The sequence below is a fragment of the Callithrix jacchus genome, chromosome 5 (assembly GCF_049354715.1).
Source record: "Callithrix jacchus isolate 240 chromosome 5, calJac240_pri, whole genome shotgun sequence".
Lineage (NCBI taxonomy): Eukaryota > Metazoa > Chordata > Mammalia > Primates > Cebidae > Callithrix > Callithrix jacchus.
In genome coordinates this window covers 122,107,507-122,130,368 of record NC_133506.1, presented here as the reverse complement: position 1 = coordinate 122,130,368, position 22,862 = coordinate 122,107,507, and the positions used below count along the sequence as shown (strand labels likewise).

The window sequence follows — 22,862 nt, the reverse complement described above, 5'->3', positions numbered from 1 at the left end:
TCAGAGGGAAGAGATTACTTACAGTGCAAGAAATTCTTGATTCACAAAGCACCTATCTTTGCTAAGATGATGTAGTTTTCTTAACTGTTTTTTCACTATACAGTCTACGTCTTCTTTTGAACTCCCTCTTCCACTGACTTCTATATGGTAATACTCTCCTAGTTTTCTTCCTACCTCTCCTAGCTGCTCCCCATCTCCCATCTAAGCACCAACTACTCCCTATAAGCTCCACCTGCCTTCCTTCTACTCTAAGTTCTTGCTAGGTCAGCCTTTCCCAGATCTCCCAGCTCAGGGCTGTAAATCCAACTATCAAATGGACACTTCTGTTTATATGTCCTTTAAACTCAGTATATGCAAAACTGACTATCTGATCTCCCAGTGTGACCCAACCCAATCTTCCCATGTATTATTACATATTAACAACTTAGAGAATGGCACTATCATCCATGCAGGTATCCAAGTCAAAAATCAAGTCATCCTTGACCCTGCCTCTCTCACCAACCTTCATTCACCCATCAAAGACTCACTATGCCCTGTTAGCTCCTCCCCTTCCTAATTCATCTGCATCTCAGCATTTTTAACTTGGATTACTATAATAAACTTCTAACATGACTTCTTGTCTCAAATCTGTTTTCCACATCCCCATCAGAGGATCTCGGTAAAATGCAAATCTGATAAGTAGCTTTCTATAGCTCTGAGGAAAGAGTTTCTCTCTCATCTACCCTGTCCCCACCACACAAGCACCCTCCATTGCAACTATAATAAACAACTGGCTGCTTCCCCTTCTTTTTTTCTTTGAGACAGAGTTTTTCTTTTGTTGCCCAGGCTGGAGTGCAATGGCCCCATCTCAGCTCACTGCAACCTCCGCCTCTTGGGTTCAAGCAATTCTCCTGCCTCAGCCTCCCGAGTAGCTGAGATTACAGGCACCCACCACCACACCTGGCTAATTTTTTATATTTTTTTTAGTAGAGACGGGGTTTCACCATCTTGGTCACGCTGGTCTCGAACTCCTAACCTCAGATGATCCACCTGCCTCACCCTCCCAAAGTGCTGGGATTACAGGCGTGAGCCACCACACCTGGCCTTGTCCCACTTCTAAACCTGACAAATCTTACCTGTTTTTCAAAGTTCAACTTACATTCCATCTGCTCTAGAAAGCAAATGTGAGCCCCTCCTTGACTTGACTACCCTCCTTCTCTCCACTGAGGTGGGAAAGTGCCTCTCCCATGGGGTCCTTGTGCATTCCTCTAGTGCAGTGCTGATCACGTTTTATCATAACCCTGTATTCATGGGTCTGTCTCTCCTATTGGATTACAAACTTTTGGGGGACAAGGAAACATATTTTGCTGGCCTTAGAATCAGCAGTGACTAGCATAGAATATAGCACCTTCAATATTCAATAAATTTTGTTCATTGGATTAATTTTATGTTTTTTAATAATCTGATTTTTTTCCAAGCACCATATTCCCACTTCAGCCACTTTATATTATTCCCTAACATATTCTTGAAATCCTGTAATATACTGCTCAACTATCTTAAGGCACATACATTTTTTAATAGTTTATGTGGGTTTCTGAGACAGGGTCTCACTGTCACCCAGGCTAGAACGCAGTAGCATGATTTTGCCTCACTGCAGCCTTGACCTCCTGAGCTCAAGCGATCCTCCCACCTCAACCTCCCAAGTAGCTGGAATCACGGGCACACACCAACACGCCCAGCTAATGTTTGTATTTTTTGTAGAGATGGGGTCTCACAATGTTGCCAAGACTAGTCTCAAACTACTGGGCTCAAAAGACTGCTCACCAGGGCCTCCCAAAGTGCTAAGATTACAGGTGTGAGCCACTGCACCCAGGCCTTAGGCCATATATCAAAATTTCACTCATGTTATTTGAGAATCGCCATCCCAAAACACTTGATCACAATTTAGCAAGCACCAGAAATTAATCTCACAGTTTAGAGCAACAAGAAAATCTTTTTATGAATTTAGTTGTGCCCTGCAACAATCTCTTGCGGAAGAGGCACTAGAATTTCTAAGAAATAAAGTCCTAAGACTCTTCCCACAGAAAATGCATCACAGGTTCAAGATGCAGACATTATGGACTTTCTGGTAGAGGTTATAGCTACTAACAATTAATTTGTATAAAAGAGTAACAGGCTAAAACTAAAATTATGTTAGTAATCTTAGATATTAAAATATGAACTTTTTGAAATTTAATAACTCAGAAATACCTAAACTAGAAAATATATCCTACAATTAAAAATATTTCTTATTAAGAAGAAAAACCATCTTTCCATTGTTGCATGCCACATTTTAAAATCAACCTTAGGCTGGGCATGATGGCTCAAGCCTGTAATCCCAGTACTTTGGGAGGCTTTGGATCACTTGATCAGGAGTTTGAGACCAGCCTGGCCAATATGGTAAAACCCCATCTCTACTAAAAATACAAAATTTCTCCAGGTGTGGTGGTATGTGCCTACAGTCCCAGCTACTCAGGAGGCTGAGACAGAAGAATCACTTGAACCCAGGAGAGAGAAGTTGCAGTGAGCTGCAACTCCAGCCTGGGCAAAAGAGCAAGACTCCATCTCAAAAGAAATAATAAAATAATAAAATAAAATCAACCTTAAAGTTCACATAATTCCTAACCTTTTAGGGAATGGCTGAATTATAGCCAACTGGATATTCAATAGACTTAAAAAGATACTTCTATGCTAATGAGAAACATGGTTCTATCAACCTTAGCAACAATTTATCTCTTGAGTGTAACTTTTTAAAAATTTCAAATCTATATAGTGATTTTCATTTCATGTGATTTCTAAGTACATGAACAATAAAAATCAAAGTAATAAAACAATCCCTGAGTTTACTGAAGCAGAGCAACAGAAATGAAACAGCAACCATCCTAATGATAAAATGTGCACCCCATACTAGGCCTGACATGCCAACTGTTAGCACTGAGAAGCCAGCCACAATGACCTGATGAGGCATGGACAGTTTGATGGGCACAATAGCTACAGCTAAAGTACATTTCTTTTGAAAACATATGTCTTAAAATCAAACAGATTTCACTTCAAAGTAGAATCATTACTGAACACATATCAACATGAGGATAAAAGAAAACAAATCTCAAAAGAAAAGCATTTTCTAAAACTTAAACAAAATTAAATGTGGTATTATCTTTGCCACCTACCCACATCTTACACTAAAACAACTTAAGAAAAAACGGTACTTTCTGTACTGCTTTGAAAAAAATCATCCCTTAAAAGAAAAAAAAAAGGAGGGCCAGGCACAGTGGCTCACACCTATAATCCTAGCACTTTGGGAGGCCAAGGCAAGAGGATCACGAGGTCAGGAGATCAAGACATCCTGGCTAACATGGTGAAACCCCGTCTCTACTAAAAATACAAAAAAATTTAGCCAAGTGTGGTGGCAGGCGATTGTAGTCCTGGCTATTCGGGAGGCTGAGGCAGAAGAATCACTCAAACCCGGGAGGCAGAGGTTGCAGTGAACCGAGATCGCGCCACTGCACTCCAGCCTGGGTGACAGAGCAAGACTCCATCTCAATTAAAAAAAAAAACAAAAAAAAACTAGATTATTAAATCCAGCCTCTCAAACCAAAATGTATTTTAATCTTGGGAGCCATTTTCCAATCTACTTTCCAACCTTCATTTGCCCATCACAGAACCTGTTAGTTCCTCATGGCCCTGTGAACCAGGTGTGGTGGTAGGCTCCTATAATCCAGCTACTTGGGAAGTAAACCAGGAAAATCACTTGAACCCAGGTGGCAGAGATTGCAGTGAGCCGAGATGGGGCCATTGCACTCCAGCCTGGGCAACAAGAGTGAAACTCCGTTTCAAAAAAAGAGTAAGTATTTGGTTAAAGGAAAACAAGATATGAGAATGAGAGAGCAGACTTTTGGGGAAACTGCCAATTGATTATTATAGTCGCAATGGAGGGTGCTTGCGTGTTGGGGACAGGGTAGATGAGAGAGAAACTTTGTCCTCAGAGCCATTTTCTAATCTTGAGAGCAATTTTTCAATCTACTTTCTAGGAAGAAATGCTAAAATAACCATGTGAAAGGCATAATCTGATGGGATCTTGCTCTGTAGCCCAGGTTGGAGTGCAGTGGTACGATCACAGCTCACTGCAGCCTCAAATCCATGGATTCAAGTGATTCTCCCGCCTCAGTCTCCTGCAATCCCTATCATCAAAATTTAAGAAACTAGTATGAAGCTCCTTGATACTACTTTTGTGATAAGAAATATTCTGCTTTGGCCAGGCGCAGTAGCACATGCCTGTAATCCCAGCACTTTGAGAGGCCGAGGCAGGTAGATCACCTGAGGTCAGGTGTTTGAGAACAGCCTGGCCAACACAGTGAAACCCTGTCTCTACTAAAAATACAAAATTAGCTGGGCATGGTGGCACTCGCCTGTAATCCCAGTTAGTCAGAAGGCTAAGGCAGTAGAATAACTTGAACCTGGGAGGCGGAGGTTGCAGTGAGCCAAGATTGTGCCCTTGCACTCCAGCCTGGGCAACAAGAGTGAAACTCTGTTTCAAGGTTAAAAAAAAAAAAAAAAAGGAAGAAATATTCTGCTTAAATTGTCAAAGTTCACAGAAAACTGAAACATTCTATGGACTTTGGAAATATCCTACTAATTGTGTGGCAGATCTGACCACAATGTCACAACGAGGCAAACTTCAGTGTGTTCAGAACACACTTATTACTGTCAATACACATCCAAGTCATTTAGAAAGATGAGTTTATATAGGTATACCACTGTCTCCTACCTTTAAATTGGGTCTCAAACCACAACAAAACATTCTTCACAATGCTAATGGTGACTTGGGTTTGTTCTGATGACTGGTATTGATTGAACAAACAAGCAAAATGGTCTAGTCAGATACACTAGAGCACAGCCCAAAGGCCAAAGCCAACCTTCAGACTGTTTTTGTATAGCCCTTAACTGACAACCGATTTTACAAAGGGAGGAGGAGGAGGAGGAGGAGGAGGAGGAGGAGGAGGAGGAGGAGGAGGAGGAGGAGGAAGGAGGAGGAGGAGGAGGAGGAAGAAGGAAGAAGGAGGAGGAAGAAGGAAGAAGGAAGAAGAAGAAGAAATGCAACCAGGCCTGTATGAAATTCTCAAAGCCTGAAATATTTACTATCTGGCCCTTTACAGAAAAAGTTACCGAGCCCTGCACTAGATCACAGCTCAGAAGCTGCATAGAGACCTCCCCTAAATTTGTTAAAATATATCTTACATTATTTATACTTAAAGAATTAACAACTAAATGCAAATAAATACTAAGTTTAAAGAGTGAAGGAGAAAACAAAATACTCTTTTAAGCAGCATATGAAACTGTCACAGACTTTTGAAAATTCTTCACAATCCATGTCTTGCTTACAGATGCATTCTTGAGAACTCTATTTATATAGGATCTGTTTCTTTATATGTATACCAATTCTGCACTGTACTTCACTAACTTTTACAGGCCTGCCACATTCAGAAGTTTAATTTACCAGCCTTCATATCCAGGGTTACCTGTAGGTGAGAGAGTATCAACAGAAATTCAAGAATTCTCTAGCACAGTAACTACTTGTCACATGTTAGGCAGGTCGCAATAAATTAATATTTCTATCTTGACGATCCTTCAAAACTCTTGTGTAGTTGTGGACAGAATACACCAATCGTGATCCTGCTGATTTACATTCAGTTTATAAATATCCCTATTTGAGTCAATAACTATGATATAACTTTAAAGATTAAAAAACAGAGAAAGCTCAGAAGTTCCTATAAAAATACTACACACTATTTTACCACTGCCGTACCACAATCTCTTCTTTTCATGCCTAAAGGCCTTTGTACACCATGACCACCAAGTGTTGCCACTGATCATATACCAGTTTTCTTTATATTTCCTTGTTTACATTTTCTTAGTTATAAGAGTAGAATATGGTCATTATAGAACATTTCAAAAGTAGAAAAAACTATTACAATATAAAAATCACCTGTTAGTCCAACAAGCAGAACATATTGCTTTAACTCTTTCCAGTGTTTCTATACACATGCATACACGTGTGTGTGTAGGCGTCTATATAAAATTAGAATGGCAGTAAGGTGTTATAACTAGTGTATTTTCTTCCCTAATATTATGAGAGTCATCACTGTATTAAAAATTCTTCAAGAACATAATTTCAAGTTATATAACATTCAATCATGCAGCTATATCATAATTAACTTATTCTTCACTACTCTTTAAAAGATATGTGTCCAGAACTCTTTGACTCTGATTATTTCTTCATTATGATTCCCCATAAATAGAATTTCCACACCAAAAGATTCAAACTTAAAGTCCTTGATACAAATTGCCAAACAAGTCTTCAGATAGAGCACACAAACTGGGCCAGGTGCAGTGACTCATGCCTGTAATCCCAGCACCTCAGGAGGCCAAAGTGGGTGGATCACTTGAGCCCAGGAGTTCCAGATCAGCCCGAGGCAAAAACCCCATCTCTACAAAAAATACAAAATGAAGCCGGCTGTGGTGACGCACACCTGCATTCTCAGCCACTCAGCCTCTCCAGGTAGGCTTCCATTTTAAAGATCAAATAAGCCTGGGGGGTTGAGGCTGCAGTGAGTCAAAACTGCATCACTGCATTTCAGCCTCAGTGATAGAGTCAGACCCTGTCTCAAAATTATAATAAAATTTTTTTAAAGGATCACACAAACTTAGTTTGCCATCAGTGCTAATATTTTTAAGACTCTCTCAGACTGGCTATGAAAGCCCTTGCAAGGTACTCTTAGAGGGCACTTTCAACTATTTGGTTTTTCTTTTTTTTAAACAGGGTCTCACACTCTCACCAAGCCAGTGATGTGATCAAAGCTCACTGAAGTCTGGACCTCCTGGGCTCAAGTGATTCTCCCACCTCAGGCCCCAGAGTAGCTGGCACATGTCATACCTGATTAATTTTTTTACTTTTTGTAGAGATGAGGTCTCACTGTGTTACCCAGGCTGGTCTCAAACTCCTGAGCACAAGCAATCCACCCACCTCAGCCTCCCAAAGTGCTGCAATTACAGGTGTGAGCCACCACACCCAGCCTTAGTCACTTGATCAGTATTTAACCCCTACAATTTTGTAGGGATTCTCCTTTTTTCTATTCAGACAAGTTTCTACTTTTAAGAGATTATTTTTAATATAATAATCCACAAGTTTTTTGAGCTTTACTTGAACATTCTTAAGTAATGAAATGATTTATAAACTTTAATAAAGTATTAAATAAATGTTAATTTTTTTTTTCTGAATTCCTGCTATGATACTCAAAAATAGTCTCCAGGATTCTGATAAGCTTTTAAATTCTATTTAATCCCAATATTTATGATTTATCATGGTGTTCTTTCCTAAGGAAAAAGAATCCAAGATAATATAAATAATATGTATGATACAAGCCACTGTCCTTCTTATTTAATAACTAATAATGTCATTAAAACAGCCTACAGACACAACTGATAAAAGCCTTTTAAGAGACCACCAATGGGCCAGGATTTAAAGTCTTAGAGTAATGAAAAATATACTCCATCTGACTTTGTAAATTTTACATGTATTTAATTTGAAATCAGGTATTTTCAAAATTTAGATCATAACTAATCTATAACTAGGGTAACCAAAGTATCTGTAAGTTTTTACTTTCCTTTTCTGAATATACTTTTAATGAGTGTTCAGTATTTATTAATAATACTAATGACAAAGAACCAATCAGGCATCCTGGAGAAGAAAAATATGCTGGCTCAGCTGTATCTAAAAGTAAAACTTATAAAAATGTATTCAGGCCTCATAATTGTGGTGCAATTTTTAAGGCTTGTCTCTAAATCTAAAATGTATTAATAGAAAGCTACTACCAAATACAACTATTTCACTAGCATCTCCCCTCACTCTTTCTTTTCTGAGATTATTTTTCCTAAAATAATTCAAATAAGCTTTTGATTTAAGCACTTGGTCTTAACCTGTGGCATATGGATAAAATGTAAAATATGTTAAGGTATTGACAAACTGCTATAAAGTGGTTCTATTATCAAACTGTTTTCCTGAAAATCTAAATACTCTCATTCTTACAACAACTTTTCAAGTTTGTGGTCTCTTTCAGTTGTTGTATACCTTGTTCAACAAATATTCATTCAGTGCTTGACTGAAAGATCCTTAAGAGCAGGAACCGCAGATTTATACTCCTGGCATGTGGCAAAGAGCTCGTCCCCTAATAGATGTTTAGTAAGGTCTTATAGAAATGAACTGTGCATTAAATAACAGGGATAAGCTCATATTTCATTTAAAGATGGAATAGTTATTAACAACCACTTATTTCCTGTTTTCACCTACGCGCACTTCCATTTCAAAGATTAAAAATACCATCCAAAGTGGAAACTTTTTGTTTTACAGTGTTTCTAAAGTAACTTACTTGCTGATTTCTTTATACTGGGCTATCTCCTCAATATAAAGAAGGTCATGTAACCGTGACTGATAGTTGGTCTTGGTCAATGACTTGTCTAAAACGGACTGGGTAAATAGCTGGTCAGCAGAGAGGGGAATTTGGTATCTGATAAGAAGGCTCTTCTCCAAATCAGTAGTTTCATTAGGTTCAAAATCTATAATAGTCTTAGAGGAAGAATCCCAACGCTTAGCTGTGGTAACTAGTTGCTGTTTCGCATGCATCAGATATTCGAGATCTAAATGGAAACCAACAAACAAAAAAATTTATAAAAAAACATATTAAAAATTTTAAATAACATTAAAATTCTTAACATTAGAATTCTTAAAGACATTACATATTCTGGTATGAGAACTGTATATGCTAGAGCTGAAATTCTTAAAAACAAAACAATATAAATACCCATTGACAGAATATTTTCCCCGTCTTGAGAAACAAAACAAAACAAAATAACATTAGCATAAATCATGTTAAAAAAAACAACTTTTTTATCAGGCTAAGACATGCCAGAAATTATTAACATTTTTAAAATACAGATTAACATTTAGAAATTAACTCTTCAGTCAAGAGAAATCTGATCTGTGTGAAAAAGATATGATAAACATTTCACAGGTTTTATCAGATGATAATTACTTTCTCTTCCTGCTGCCAATACCCATCCCATTATAAAAAGAGAAGATCAAAAACTGTAAAAGGTTAAATCTTTTCTTATGTGATAAAGCACAATGAAACTACAGTATCTGAAAGTCAACTTACTACAATCTTTTAGAAAACATTAATGTAAAACACTGCTAAGTTCTTATTAAAATGCAATATAATGCCATTCAAATATCATTTCCAAAAAATCCAGGTTACCCTCCATTAAATTATACTGTAAGTAGGGTGCAATATCAAAACAAATGACTGTTGAAGTTCTGACTTATCAGGGGAAAAAAGTAGCACAATACCAGCACAAGGTGAAATCCATAGTAACATAAACTCTAAGCACGGGGTTTGCTCACTCTATACGAAGTGCAGATTACTTTTCTACTGAATGAAACATACGTATACCTATAAAAAGAAAACTTAACCAAAAGAAAAAAAAATGTAACTTGACTGATTTATTACACCAAGATTTTGACATAACATAATTGGAAGGACAGTTTCACAACACAGATTAAAATTTTATGAAGAAATATTTAAAAGTTAGGCAAAGATCAGTCTCCAAAGTACAAATTATCCTAAACTATCTTTGAAATGACAACATAATGCATAATTACCATGTCTTTCTCAGAGATTCTGCAACATTTAAATGTTACATAGACATTATAAACATGAGCCTAGTCATTCACAAAGATAAATGTCTCAATAGTGGCAAACAGCTTATCCTAATAATCTTAATAATTTCGAACCTTTGCTCCTCGAAAAGGCATTTTTACATGCCAGTTTTATTTCTAAAATGGCAACACAGATACCATTATAATCATCAAATGTAAAGATAGACTGCTTATTAAAAACTTGCACTTTAGTAGTGGCTCACGCCTGTAATCCAAGCACTTTGGATGCCAAGGCAGGCGGGTCACTGAGGTCAGGAGTTCAAGACCAGCCTGACCAACACAGTGAAACCCCATCTTAAAAAAAAACTTACACTTTAAAAATATACTCTGGACTGCGGCTGCCCACGATGGCTCCCACCTGTAACCCGAGCACTTTGGGAAGTCAAGGCAGGAGGATCACTTGAGGTCAGCAGTTCAAGACTAGCCTGAACAACATAGTAAGACACTGTCTCTAAAACAAAATTTAAATATATAATAAAATTAGCTATCACAAAAAAAAATACTCTAGATTGATGACCTGTTTTTGCAATAGCCTCACAAGCATAAGTTTCCTAAGGTACACTAACTACATTTTCTTCCTAAATCACTTTGATGGCCAGGCATGGTGGCTCACTCCCATCATCCTGGCACTTTAGGAAGCTGAGGCGGGTAGATCATGTGAGTAGATCAGGAGTTCCAGACCAGCATAGCCAACCCTGTCTCTACTGAAAATATAAAAATTAGCCCGGCATGGTGGCAGGCACCTGTAATCCCAGCTACTAAGGAGGTTGAGGCAGGAGAATTGCTTGAGCCTCAGACATGGAGGTTGCAGTGAGCCAAGAGCATAAGGAGGGCGAAAGAGCAAGACTCCATCTCAAAAAAAAAAAAAAAATCACTCTGAAATTGAGAACTGCCTTATTATTCATTAGACCATAGCTACAAAATATATTGAAATGTTATAAATGCCAACACCCCTAAACTAGATTATACCATCACTAAATATCAGGTACTAATTATTATCAACATAGTAGAGGTATATAATTTTTGTCCTTAGTTCAAAAGCCAAAAAGAGAAACAGAATATTACACTGACATACCAAATAACCAGCTCTTTAAAAATAAATAAAAACTAAACTCTACATAATAATAAAAAATCTATTTAGTATGTAGTTTTTAAAGGAGATGTCTAACCGCTCTTTGGCGGTGGGGAGATTATATTTTATAATTGTATTTTACATTTTACTTTAATAAAATTAATTCAGACAATGCCTAGACTACTATTATGTTCATATACTTTCAAAAGTCACTAGTTATTCCTAACTGATGTTTAAGTAGCTGAGACAAGAACAAACCTAAAATGATAGAGCTTTCCTTTGAAAAAGCTTTTTGAATAACCTAATATACAAACAAAATATAGAAAGCCTTTCTACTCTGGGTTAGCAGTATCAGACTTGTGGGGAAAAGTGCCACAAGCAATAATAGTATTATAGTACTTGTTCTTCTCATTTTATCTATATAGTACCCTGATTTCCACCTTTATTTTACAAAATTCTTTAAGTGCTTGTATCAAAATATCACACATACTTCATAAATGTATACTATTATGTATCCATAAAAATTCAAAATTAAATGCTAAGTGTCTTCAGCACTTAGCACAGTAATTTCAAAACAATTCTTAATACTAAATTTTACTCCATTTATTTTTTTTAATGACTTTAAACAATGCAGGGGAAAGGAAAACTAGGGGAGCAAAAAGAATTTTGAAAAAATATCCACACATCAGCAACAAAAAGCCTACAAACTACCGATCTAAGTCTTCAACTTGGTGTCAAAAATGAACTGTGGCCAGTGACTACCACTAAGGATACAGTATGTAAAACCCGTTTCTCTTTCCCTCCTTCACCTGAATTTGAGTCAAACTTCCGGCTCCTTTCCTCTTACTTGTACAAAGAAACTTACTAAATCTATGTAATGACCCACCTAACTTACAGTGCTTAAAGGTCACCTTATAAATACATGAAGGATGTAGGTCCCTTATGGGGACACTGGGCATGACTCCTACTGGGGCTCTTTGTCATCTCCACCTTATAGCACATGTGTACCTGCTAACACCTTAGCACTCAGGGCAGCCTGAGCCAGTGCATCCTTGGCATGGATTTTCTTCAGCCTACATTAGGCTAAATGAAAAACACTGGAAAGATGAGAAGTGGCAGGGCGCTGTGGCTCACACCTGTAATCACAGCACTTTGGGAGGCCGAGGAGGGCAGATCACCTAGGGTCAGAAGTTTGAGACCATCCTGGTTGACATGGCAAAACCCTATCTCTACTAAAAATACAAAAAAAATTAGCCGGGTGTGGTGGTTCATGCCTGTAGTCCCAGCTACTCAGGAGGCTGAGGCAGGAGAATCGCTTGAACCCGGAAGGCGGAGGCTGCAGTGAGCCAACATTGCGTGACTGCACTCCAGCCTGGGTGACAAAGCAAGACTCCATCTCAAAAAAATAAAAAAGAGAGAGAGGGAGAGAAGTGAGCAGGATAGGATCAATATTCATAAAACCATTTAGGAAGGGTTTAACACTGACTTATTAACCAAATCCTATAATATAATAAATCTCAAAGCAAACCTGACAGAAATTACAGAACTATGGACTGTGTTACTCTGAGATGTGCTAGGCAAAAACTATAAATGGATTTTAATAGAAATCCATAAGAAAAAGTTAAAGATAATTAGAATACACCTAATCTTTTGAAGATAATAGTCTTTTGAAGGGCTGCCGCTATCAAAAACAGAATTCAAGGTTGAAATAACTAGTCTGACAAAAGATACATTTCCCAACTTCCCTTGTCCTTCTGACCCTGAGAATAGCAGTGCTTGCATTTCAACCATGTATTTACTATTCTAATAAAGCATCCAAAGGGTGAGTTTGTTTCATCTTGAAGTACATAGTACAGCAGACTTGAAAAATACATTTAACAGGAGCTGGAGGGTAGATAAGAAGAAAATAAGGGTGGAGGTGGGGAACTGAGTGTTCTCAGTACCCAGCACAAGGGCTGACACGTAAGAGGCAGGCAATAAATGGGTGTTAAATATGGAATTTTTGAAAAACTGCTATGTTTATCAGGGACTTAAGAGAATGAGATGAAATGCTTCCCAACTCTAAAATCAGATACCACAGTCTTCCTTAGAAAATATTTTGGTATGTGGCTTTAAAAATCTTGACTGCCCAAAGTAACAATAAAATCCCACGGTAATCTCAAACTCCTGCTTCAGTGATCCATTTCTATATCCTATCTTTCACCCAAATTGCCCCACAGAAGCAAGGTATCTCTAAGGTGACCTAAGCAGTCTCTTAGGTTGCCCGTATTAATTGTCCCTATTTTCTGTCTCTGAAAGAGGCTAACAAAATGGTAAAACAGAAGAGTAAGAGCATTAAGAAATACCTCATGCTTTTTACATGCTTTTACTGCGTTTCATTTATCTTTTATTGACAAGCTATCTGTTAAGCCTATTTTTCTATTACTTCTCTGATCACCTAATAATATGTAGATATATAATATGTTCTTAACTTACCAACAACTTTGAGTTGGGAATACTTTTTAAGATAAACTAAATTTTAATGCTAATGTTAACATAGACAGCTAGACTCAGACTAGAAAAATACATGATACCAAGTTTCCATATTTAACTACAAGAGTTCATTTTCAACAAGTTGCTTCCAGATATTCAAAACAGAATTCCAAATCAATTTTGCCAAATAAAAATTTTCCATTAATCAAGTTGTGGTGTAAACTATAAGAATGCAGTTTGTTTTCTAAACAAGGGGATAACTCACTAGCTTCCTTCCTTTGCAGATGCCTTCTGCCACACATTTTTGAAAAGCATATCCTTAGTCCAAAAACATTCTTAGTATATAATATCTTTTTCTGAACCTGAATCTCCCCAACAAGGGGGAAAAAAAAGAAAAACAGAAAAAGGAAAGCTAAAGTCACTCATTTCCTAAAGAGTTTTCAGGATTGTCAAAATGACTAGAGAAAAAAATATTTGTTTATGGTCTACAAATAAAAAATGTCTGGATGCTTTAGGTATTGTGACCATAATTAAAAAAAGAAAGAAAGAAAGAAACCCAAAACCTATGTTTACTTTCCTCCAATTCAAACTTGAATTAACTAAAGTAAATAGGACTTTTAGTTCAATACTGAACAATTAACTAGAGAAATATAAGCATTTGCTATATAACTTGGATTTTAAATTTCAATGAGTAACACACTAACATAATTAAGTCACATGAGCATATCCCTTTGACAGACACTAATGATTAAATGAGCTACACTGTGATTCTCTAAGAGGGAAATAATGCATGCTGCATTTCTAAACTTATTTGTACACGGAATTCTACACCTTAGGTGTTACTATTAATTTTAGTGGAACACAATTTAGAAAATGCTGAGCTAATAGCCTAGCATAGTCCATATTTATAACTTTAAGGAAGAAAAATATGTTTCCAGCATTTGTTTAAGGACAAAAACTTGCTTAAAAACAATAAACAGCCAATCAAGTGGAAGATGCAATAAGTATTTCCCACTGAGGAGTAATCGCCAGAAAAAAGAAACATACTGGCCAGGCATGGTGACTCATGCCTACCAACTCGGCACCCTGGGAGGCTGAGGTAAAAGAATTGCTTGAGCCCAGGACTTCGAGACCAGCCTGAGCAACACAGCAAGACCCTGTCTCTACAAAATAAATTTTTTAATTAGCCAGGCATGGTGGTGTGCACCCATAGTCTCAGCCGCAGCTATTTAGGAAGCTGAGGTGGGAAGATCACTTGAGCCCAAGAGTTCAAGGCTGCAGTGAGCTGTGACTGCACTCCAGCCTGGGCAACAGAGCAAGACTCTGTAAATAAATAAACAAACAAACAAACAAATATATATATATATTTGTGTGTGTGTGTATATTTCCCAAATTCCAGTTTCACAGGGCACTGTGGCTCACGCCTGTAATCCCAGCTCTTAGGGAAGCAGAGGCCGGAGGACAGCTTAAGCCCAGGAGTTCAAGACTTGCCTGGGCAATATAGCAAGACCCTGTTCTACACAAAAAGGAAAAAAACGAAAAGACAAAAAAAAAAAAAAAAAGTGTAACTTCCAAATTCCAGTTTCACAGAATCACTGAATTTCTTTGTGTATGCAAAAAACAAATTATAATTTGTATTTTCAAAATCATATGGAAATATGACAGATCTCAGACCTAATTCAATTCCCAACTGCATTTGGCCAACTTATACCTGGAATGACACTTTTCTCCTAATTCCAGGCCAAGGAAGATCCAATGATGAACTGGCTGAGGCTGGAGATCAAATTAGCCAGGCTGTCAGATTGTCACCAATTTAACAAAGTAGTTATCTTGCTCTCAATGTCTCTGAATGTTGTCCATACAAGTATTCCAGGAAAAGATACAAAATAGGACACTGCCATTTTACATTTTTATTGTCTCAGAACATTATAAAATTGTAATTTCACATAAACCAACTGTTTGCCCATAAACATATTTTTTGCTGACAAGGACTCTCCTGTAATAATCAAAAACACTAACTCTAACAGTACTAAGATAAAAGCAAGAAACAAATATTACACCTCTTATATCCTGCTTTCATTTCTTTACAATTCTGTTAGGACTCTCCACATAATCACACTGAAACAAATGTAATCATGCAATAAAAATTTTAAGAACTTAACAAAAATGGTAAGATATTCAATGACATCCATTTTAAGGGTGGCGAAATTATCAATGAGCTAAAAATTGGCCTAAGTCATTATGCTATTGACCAAAAAATGTTAGCCAGTGTTCATCTAGCCTACCTAAACCTAGACCTAAGTTTTCCTTTCTCCAACTTTCAAAATCGTATATAATAAAATACATTTTGTAGATTTCATATTGTTCATTATTTTTGTCTTTAAACAAATTTCACTATGTGAAATCATTTTAATGTTCCCAAATTAGTCCAAGAAAAGGATGAAGTTTTTTCAGTTATTTCCTATCGCATAACTACTTAAAGAAAAATTCTTCTTTAAAGGAAAAAAGGCAAAGACATCAAACTACAAACAAGTCACTTAAAAAAGGATATGGTATTATTAAAAAAGAGGAGGATATCCTCCTCAGTATAAATTCCCTCTACCATATCTGAATGAAATGTAAAACTTAAAATATTTTCAAACTGATATATTAGAAACATCAGAAAGAAGACTTTGTTTCTTCCAGCTACCAGGCTCAAAACATTAGTAATCTTGGAAAACTATGTTTTTTTTTGTGTTTTTTGTTTGTTTGTTTGTTTGTTTGAGACAGAGTCTCACTCTGTAGCCAGGCTAGAGTGCAGTGGTGCGATCTCAGCTCACTGCAACCTCTGCCTCCCGGGTTCAAGGGATTCTCCTGCCTCAGCCCCTAGGGTAGCTGGAACTACAGTCACATGCCACCATGCCCAGCTAATTTTTGTATTTTTAGTAGAGATGGCGTTTCACCATGTTGGCCAGGATGGTCTTGATCTCTTGACCTCATGATCTGCCCGTGTTGGCCTCCCAAAGTGCTGGCATTACAGGCATAAGCCACCACACCCCCAGAAAATTTCGCTTTCAACTCCAATACTGTGTTGTTGCCAAGATCTGCAGGCACTGTGGCCTCAGGGGCTCGTGGCCTCAGGGGCTCATGTCTTCATCTCTGCTTTTTAATTCCTCTGGCTGTACCCTAATCCAAGTCCTCATTTTAAAAAACAAAAACAAAACAAAACAACCAAAAAAAACCCAACTCTTCTCTTTTCCTAGTTCTTCCTTTTGTGTATAAGCCAGAAATTATCCTAATCAAGGCTAATGATAAACATAATAACTACTATTAAGTAAATGTCTACTACGAGCCAGATGTCCTACAAGGTTTCAGGTTCTCACAATACTCTATGACAGATACTACTACCCCTATTTTACAGATGTTTCCCCATGAAGCTCAGAAAAGTTAAGTACTCTGCCCAGGCTCACACAGATAGTAAGTAGAAAATCAGAACTCAAATCCTATTGTATTTGACTCTGAATTTTGTCCACTGCTATTCTTCTCTGACTAGAAAAGTAACACACATCTGAGGCAGAAGTAGTTAAAGTATCTTTACTCTTCTCAAGCCTATGAAAGTGCCCTCAACTCCTCTTCATCACCACCTTCGCTAATTATTATCATCTGTTTTAATAGTATCATTCTTTTATATTTTACTGTAGACATTTAACATTTTATATTATTAATTAGATATTTTATCAACTAGTAAGAATTCTTGACAACACTTCTATGGGTAAAGGAGACTAAGTTGTAAGCCACTAATCTACAAGCAGACTTCTAAAATACAGCCCACATGTAAGCCAAGAACATCCTTTACAGTTATATTTGAGGATAGGAAATGTATACTGGTCTCCCTTTATGACTTGAATCTCTTTATGATTGGAAAAGGATGCTGCCTAGTAGTCTCAAAAAGCAACTCACTGGTATAGGGGTAGGCAAACTAAAACATCAAAGTCAAATGCAGCCATTATTTTTAAAAATAAAGCTTTATTGGAATATAGTCACGCCCATTTGTTTATGCATTGTTGAGGCTGCTTTCTCATTACAGAGCAGACAGAGCTGAGTAGTTGCAACAGAGACACCTGCCCTGCAATACTTAAAATATTAACTATCTGGCCCTCTGCAGAAAGAATTTGCCAAATACTATGGTAACAGGTATAAACCAAATAATTTATTTTTGTTTTATCAAGTACCATATCTATTTAGCTATGGAAATTAATTTATTCTGATTCCAAAGAGTACTGGAAACATGACAATTCATACTAAAGAATAAAAACAAATAAAAGGGATCAAAGTCAGTGGGAAATAAGGGTTAAATGAAGTCTGGGTAATATTAGCACACATAAAAGATGTCACCTAATTGTAAAATTTGGGCACCATCATTGTTTCGACCTTACTAGTAGCTAAAGTAAAGAGGAAGACAGACCAACTTCACCTTTACACTATGTGAAAACAAATAAAATCCTAGTATTCGCTCCTGAGAAAAACAATTCTTCTAGGTTCTCATGAATGGGACATTGTGGCACATAGTAAAACGTCCTCCACAGTATGGATAGTTAGAAGCAATACAAAATTAAGTTTCATACAGTCTGCTTTTTGAAGTGTTCGTTAAATAAATATTTAGCTTTTGTTAAAAAGAATAAAGCACCTATAAATCCAACTAAGAGCAAAGGAAATGTGGGCTAACAGGCCTTTTCTTTGTCCTGTTTAATCTTGGCATAAAATGTAGATATAGGCAATAAACTGACAATGTACAAAATAATTCCTTATGTCACACTTACATGTTGAAACCAGGGACCCTGTCCCAAAAACAAAGATCAGATTTTATTAAAGGCACCTTGGCCTCTTTAACACTAGTGGATGCACAAAATGATTTATGAAGGCTTATTTTACTGAAGACTTTTCTTTTAGAAATAATGTACTAACATCAGCAAAGTTAACTAGTCAATAGGACATGAAAATAAACACTGTAGGTATAAACACAATTACCATAAAATGATATTCTACCCAAACTAATATTGAAAGATATTACTGTGAAATGAAATTGGTAGACCAAAGCAGGCCTGATCATCTGCTCATACAAGTTTGGGGAACCTCAAAGCTCAAGCTGTGCCTGGTGGCTGTAAGAAGAAATCAGGGCACAGTGTGAACCATTATAAGCCATTACACAGTAAATGAGTCAATTAATTCAGGATTTTTTCTTTATTATTATTATTCCCTTCCTATCCATGGAATATATTTAGGGGCCATAAATATTTTTGAAAGTTGCTTTTTAATACATCGTATCAGGGGGAAAAAAGTCTAAATATTACCTTCTGTAGAAGCTGCATCAATCATTACTCTTTGCATCAGTACTGGTTCCAATCCAAAGTCGAAAACTATGGTTTGGCGAAAAGTTCCAAATATTTCTGTGTTAAATGCTATCCCGACTTTATACACATAATGATCTAATCCATTTTGGGCCATCTTTCCTCCTATCCATTCTTGACAGTTTTCTGGGACTTCTTGTGATACCTGGGTAGTGCTATCTCCGGCAGATATTGCAATGATACTAAAATGAGGACGATGAGCATCATAAAGCAATGCTACACGATACAGCATTCTTGCAGGCTACAAGGAAGTTAAAATAATTCATTGAGTACAAGGGGGTAAAAAAATCCAATTGTAATTGGGTTCTTCAATGAAAATATTTCCATAAGGGACTTTTACTTCCCCAAGTTTCTAACATACTATGTTTAAAACACAAATTGTGCTTAAAAGCCATTTAAGAAAAAATATATAACTTTAATCAGTTGTTAAAGTTATATATTTATGCTACATTGATAGCCTCCCTTCTCTTCCTGTAATATGTTCGTTTTTCATTGTGGCAAAAGTTTTCACCCTCTATAACCATCAACCTCCAACTTTCCATACTCTTCTACATTCATGTAGCCTCAAGTAGGAAGCCTTCAAAAGAGGGCAGTTACCTTGGAAAGCACTGGATTGGGCTCAAGTCTGAAGCTAACTGTTCTTAGAATTTTCATCTCCAGATACAGAAAGTACAACGGAAGAAATGTCACAAAAAAAGACAAAAACTTTTCGCTAAGCATATGCATAGAAACTTTTTACTGTGCTTTATTCTTCAACTTTGACTAATATAATTTAAGATGGGAAGCAATGCAGAAAATGCCCCATATTAAAAATCCATTGTCACAGAATTCGTGACTTCATCAAATCAAATATAAAAACAAGTTGTTATGGTTTAAAGATCTTAGAACTGCCAGATTAAACAATTTTCAAGTAATTATAAGCCATGAACCCCATCCTATGTCCCAAGTTTAGACTTTAATATGTAAAATACCTCTTTACCAAATAAATACAAAAGCACCCTAAATATCTACAAAGATCTCATTTAAAAGTATTTTTAAATTTGTACTTTTAATGATCAAAATACAGAAATACACTTTAGTACAATATAGTACAATGTACTTAGATTAAAATATTTTCAACATCTTTTAACACAGAGATTCAAAGGTCAAAAAAAACTTTGAGAAAATTAAACAAAATTTATATGCTTTAACTAGCACAAAATTCATACCTTACAGGTGAGAGCAAAGGTCCACGTCTGGTGGGATTTTTTGGTGCTGACAGTTACTGACAGGTCAGGATTGTGCTCTACCTTTACTCCTTCTATACATTCACTAAGCTGAAAATAGACAGCAATTTATGTTATATTTTTATTGCTAAGGGTACAAACAAAATCCTTTAGCAGGAAAAATAAATGTCAACAGTAAAGATGATGATGGAACTGTATACAGAGCAAAGTATTTTATACCTTCATTTTCAGTAACTTTGATAAGAACAAAATATAGTAAAGCTAAAATAAGAGAGGGAAGAAAATTCACCACAACCACAGATCGGCACTCAAAACTGCCTGAATGAAGATAATTAATACAGTACAGGCAAATTTCCAAGCAAATGACTTAGTTCTGCTTTTTAACAAATGGGTCTACTATGGCTATTAAAAACATCATTCTATCAGAATCAAGTTCTTTGCAAAGAAGATAAGGAAATAAACCAAAATAGACATAATAAAGTCAAGACTCAAGTTCATTGTTTAAGACAAACAAAAAATAATGTAGCTTATTTTCCTCACCACTTTCTCAGGAGACAATGAATTCATCCACTTTTCTATCAAGGTTTCCATGTAACTGCCTGAGAGCTGTTTATTCTCATTTTGCTGTTTCAATTTTATCAGCCGTGAAGCATATCTTTTCTGCCATTCTGCTAGTTCTTCCTGGGAATGTGCTGAAGTACACTGGGCACCATACCTACAGATTCCTTGCTCTAAAAATCTAAGTAGAATAGGAAAGACTGTTTTATCATATACTTTGTTGAACGATTTGAAAATAAACTCCCAGCATTTGCCCTCTGACTTCTTTATTAAGAAAAACAAAACTTCATGTGCTGAAAGGTCATATTTATCATACTGTCTTATACAAATGAGGGAGAAGAGGTTTAGAGAACATTTACAACAGTTAATCAAAACATCAACTCCCCATATTCACTGACTTTCTTTGGAATCAGGGGATCCTAAGGCATAGGTTTTCATGTCTGCCCTCCAAAAGAGACACTGAAAAGTAGCTTCCTTGGTCATATAAGGACTCTATTAGACAATTCCTCTTAGAATTTTTTTTTTTTTTTTTTTTTGAGACGGAGTCTCACTCTGTTGCCAAGGCTGGAGTGCAGTGGTGCAATATCGGCTCACTGCAACCTCTGCCTCGCGGGTTCAAGCAATTCTCCTGCCTCAGCCTCCCTAATAGTTGGGATTACAGACACCAACCACTAAGCCCAGCTAATTTTGTATTTTTAGTAGTGAAGGGGTTTCACTATGTTGGCCGGGCTGGTCTTGAACTCCTGACCTCGTGATCCACCAGCCTCAGCCTCCCAAAGTGCTGGGATTACAGACGTGAGCCACCAAGCCCAGCCAGAGTAGAATTTTTTTAAAGCAACACTGACATCAAGTGAATCTGCTGCTCACTTCCCAAAATGATAATAACCTAAAGAAAATTTTCTACATATGGGAATTTCATTCTGAAAAAAGTTAACAAATGATTAATTACCATTTTAAGGCTTTTACTTTTCACCTTTAAACATAGTAATTTTACTCTTTTCTACATTACTATTACCTATATTTCACTGAAAATATATTAACTTGAAGTTTTAAATAAATTTAGAATAAAAGTTTTATATTACAGAGTCAGTAATTTATTCGTCATGTTAAATTCAAGGGAATAAATTATAAATGTTCATTTTAAAGGATACAGAGACAATATTTCTCAATGTTTATAACTGAGAAAATTCAACTGATAATTCAGTGATCAAAAACACATAAAAACAAAATACTTTGATTTTTTTTTTTTTTTTTTTGAGACAGAGTCTTGCTCTGTCACCAGGCTGGAGTGCAGTGGTGCAATCTCAGCTCCCTGTAATCTCCAACTCCTGGATTCAAGCAATTCTTCTGCCTCAGCCTCCCGAGTAGCTGAGACCACAGGTGTGTGCCACCAAGCCCAGCTAAATTTTTTGTATTTTTAGTAGAGATGGGGTTTCACCATGTTGGCCAGGATGGTCTCAATCTCTTGACCTCGTGATCCACCTGCCTCAGCCTCCCAAAGTGCTGGGATTACAGGTGTGAGCCACTGTGCCCAACCTTGATTTTTTTTGTGTGGGAGACAGAGTCTTGCTCTGTCACGCAGGCTGGAGTGGCATGGTGCAATTTTGGCTCACTGCAACCTCCGCCTCCCGGGTTCTAGTGATTCTCCTGCCTCAGCCTTCAGCGTAGCTGGGATTACAGGTGCCCACCACAATGCCTGGCTAGTTTTTGTATTTTTAGTAGAGATGGGGTTTCACCATGTTGGCCAGGCTGGTCTCGAACCCCTGACGTCAAGTGATCCACCCACCTCAGCCTCCCAAAGTGCTGTGATTACAGGTCTGAGTCACCAAACCCAGCCCTGATCATTAATTTTTTAAAAAGTTTTAAATACCCTGCAAAATTATAGGCAAAGCCAGTTTTTAAATAAAAATAACTAAAAAACTGATAAAAAGATCTTCTGAGAAAAAATAAAAATTAAACTAGAAATATAACCAAACATAAATAAAAACTATGAATAGCAAAAAGAGATATTATATTACAGACCATTTTCCAAGTAAGAAATTTAAAAAATGAGTATATTTAAAACTTTTCCTGATGGTACAACAAAGTACTTGAACTTAAAATTATACTATTTATTAAATTCTCTTACACTTCCGAAGACACATTTAAAATCATCTATTTATGTTTCTTTTCAATATGTCTTAATGGGGCAAATCTTTGGCTTTAAATTATTTCCCTAAAAAGTGAAAGTGTTATATTCTTAATCTGTACTTCAAATCTTCTCATATTTCCTTTTTGTAGGATGGTGTTCTATCTCTTTTACAACATAACACCACTAGAATTTTCAATACTTACACATTAGTTTCCTGGCTATTCAA

At 36.6% G+C, this 22,862-nt stretch overlaps 1 protein-coding gene across 12 annotated transcripts in view; it reads right to left on the bottom strand.

Annotated features, from left to right (window-relative positions):
- The window catches only part of HELZ (helicase with zinc finger), a 175,833-nt gene that overhangs the window by 104,316 nt on the left and 48,655 nt on the right, over positions 1-22,862 (bottom strand). For all 12 annotated transcript variants that reach the window (XM_078374466.1, XM_035301579.3, XM_078374468.1 and 9 more), the window contains 4 exons: positions 20,488-20,686; positions 19,930-20,037; positions 18,665-18,962; positions 8,445-8,712 (listed from right to left, as the gene is read on the bottom strand). In XM_078374466.1, coding sequence (XP_078230592.1) covers positions 8,445-8,712; positions 18,665-18,962; positions 19,930-20,037; positions 20,488-20,686 — 873 coding nt within the window. The remainder of the gene's footprint in view (positions 1-8,444; positions 8,713-18,664; positions 18,963-19,929; positions 20,038-20,487; positions 20,687-22,862) is intronic.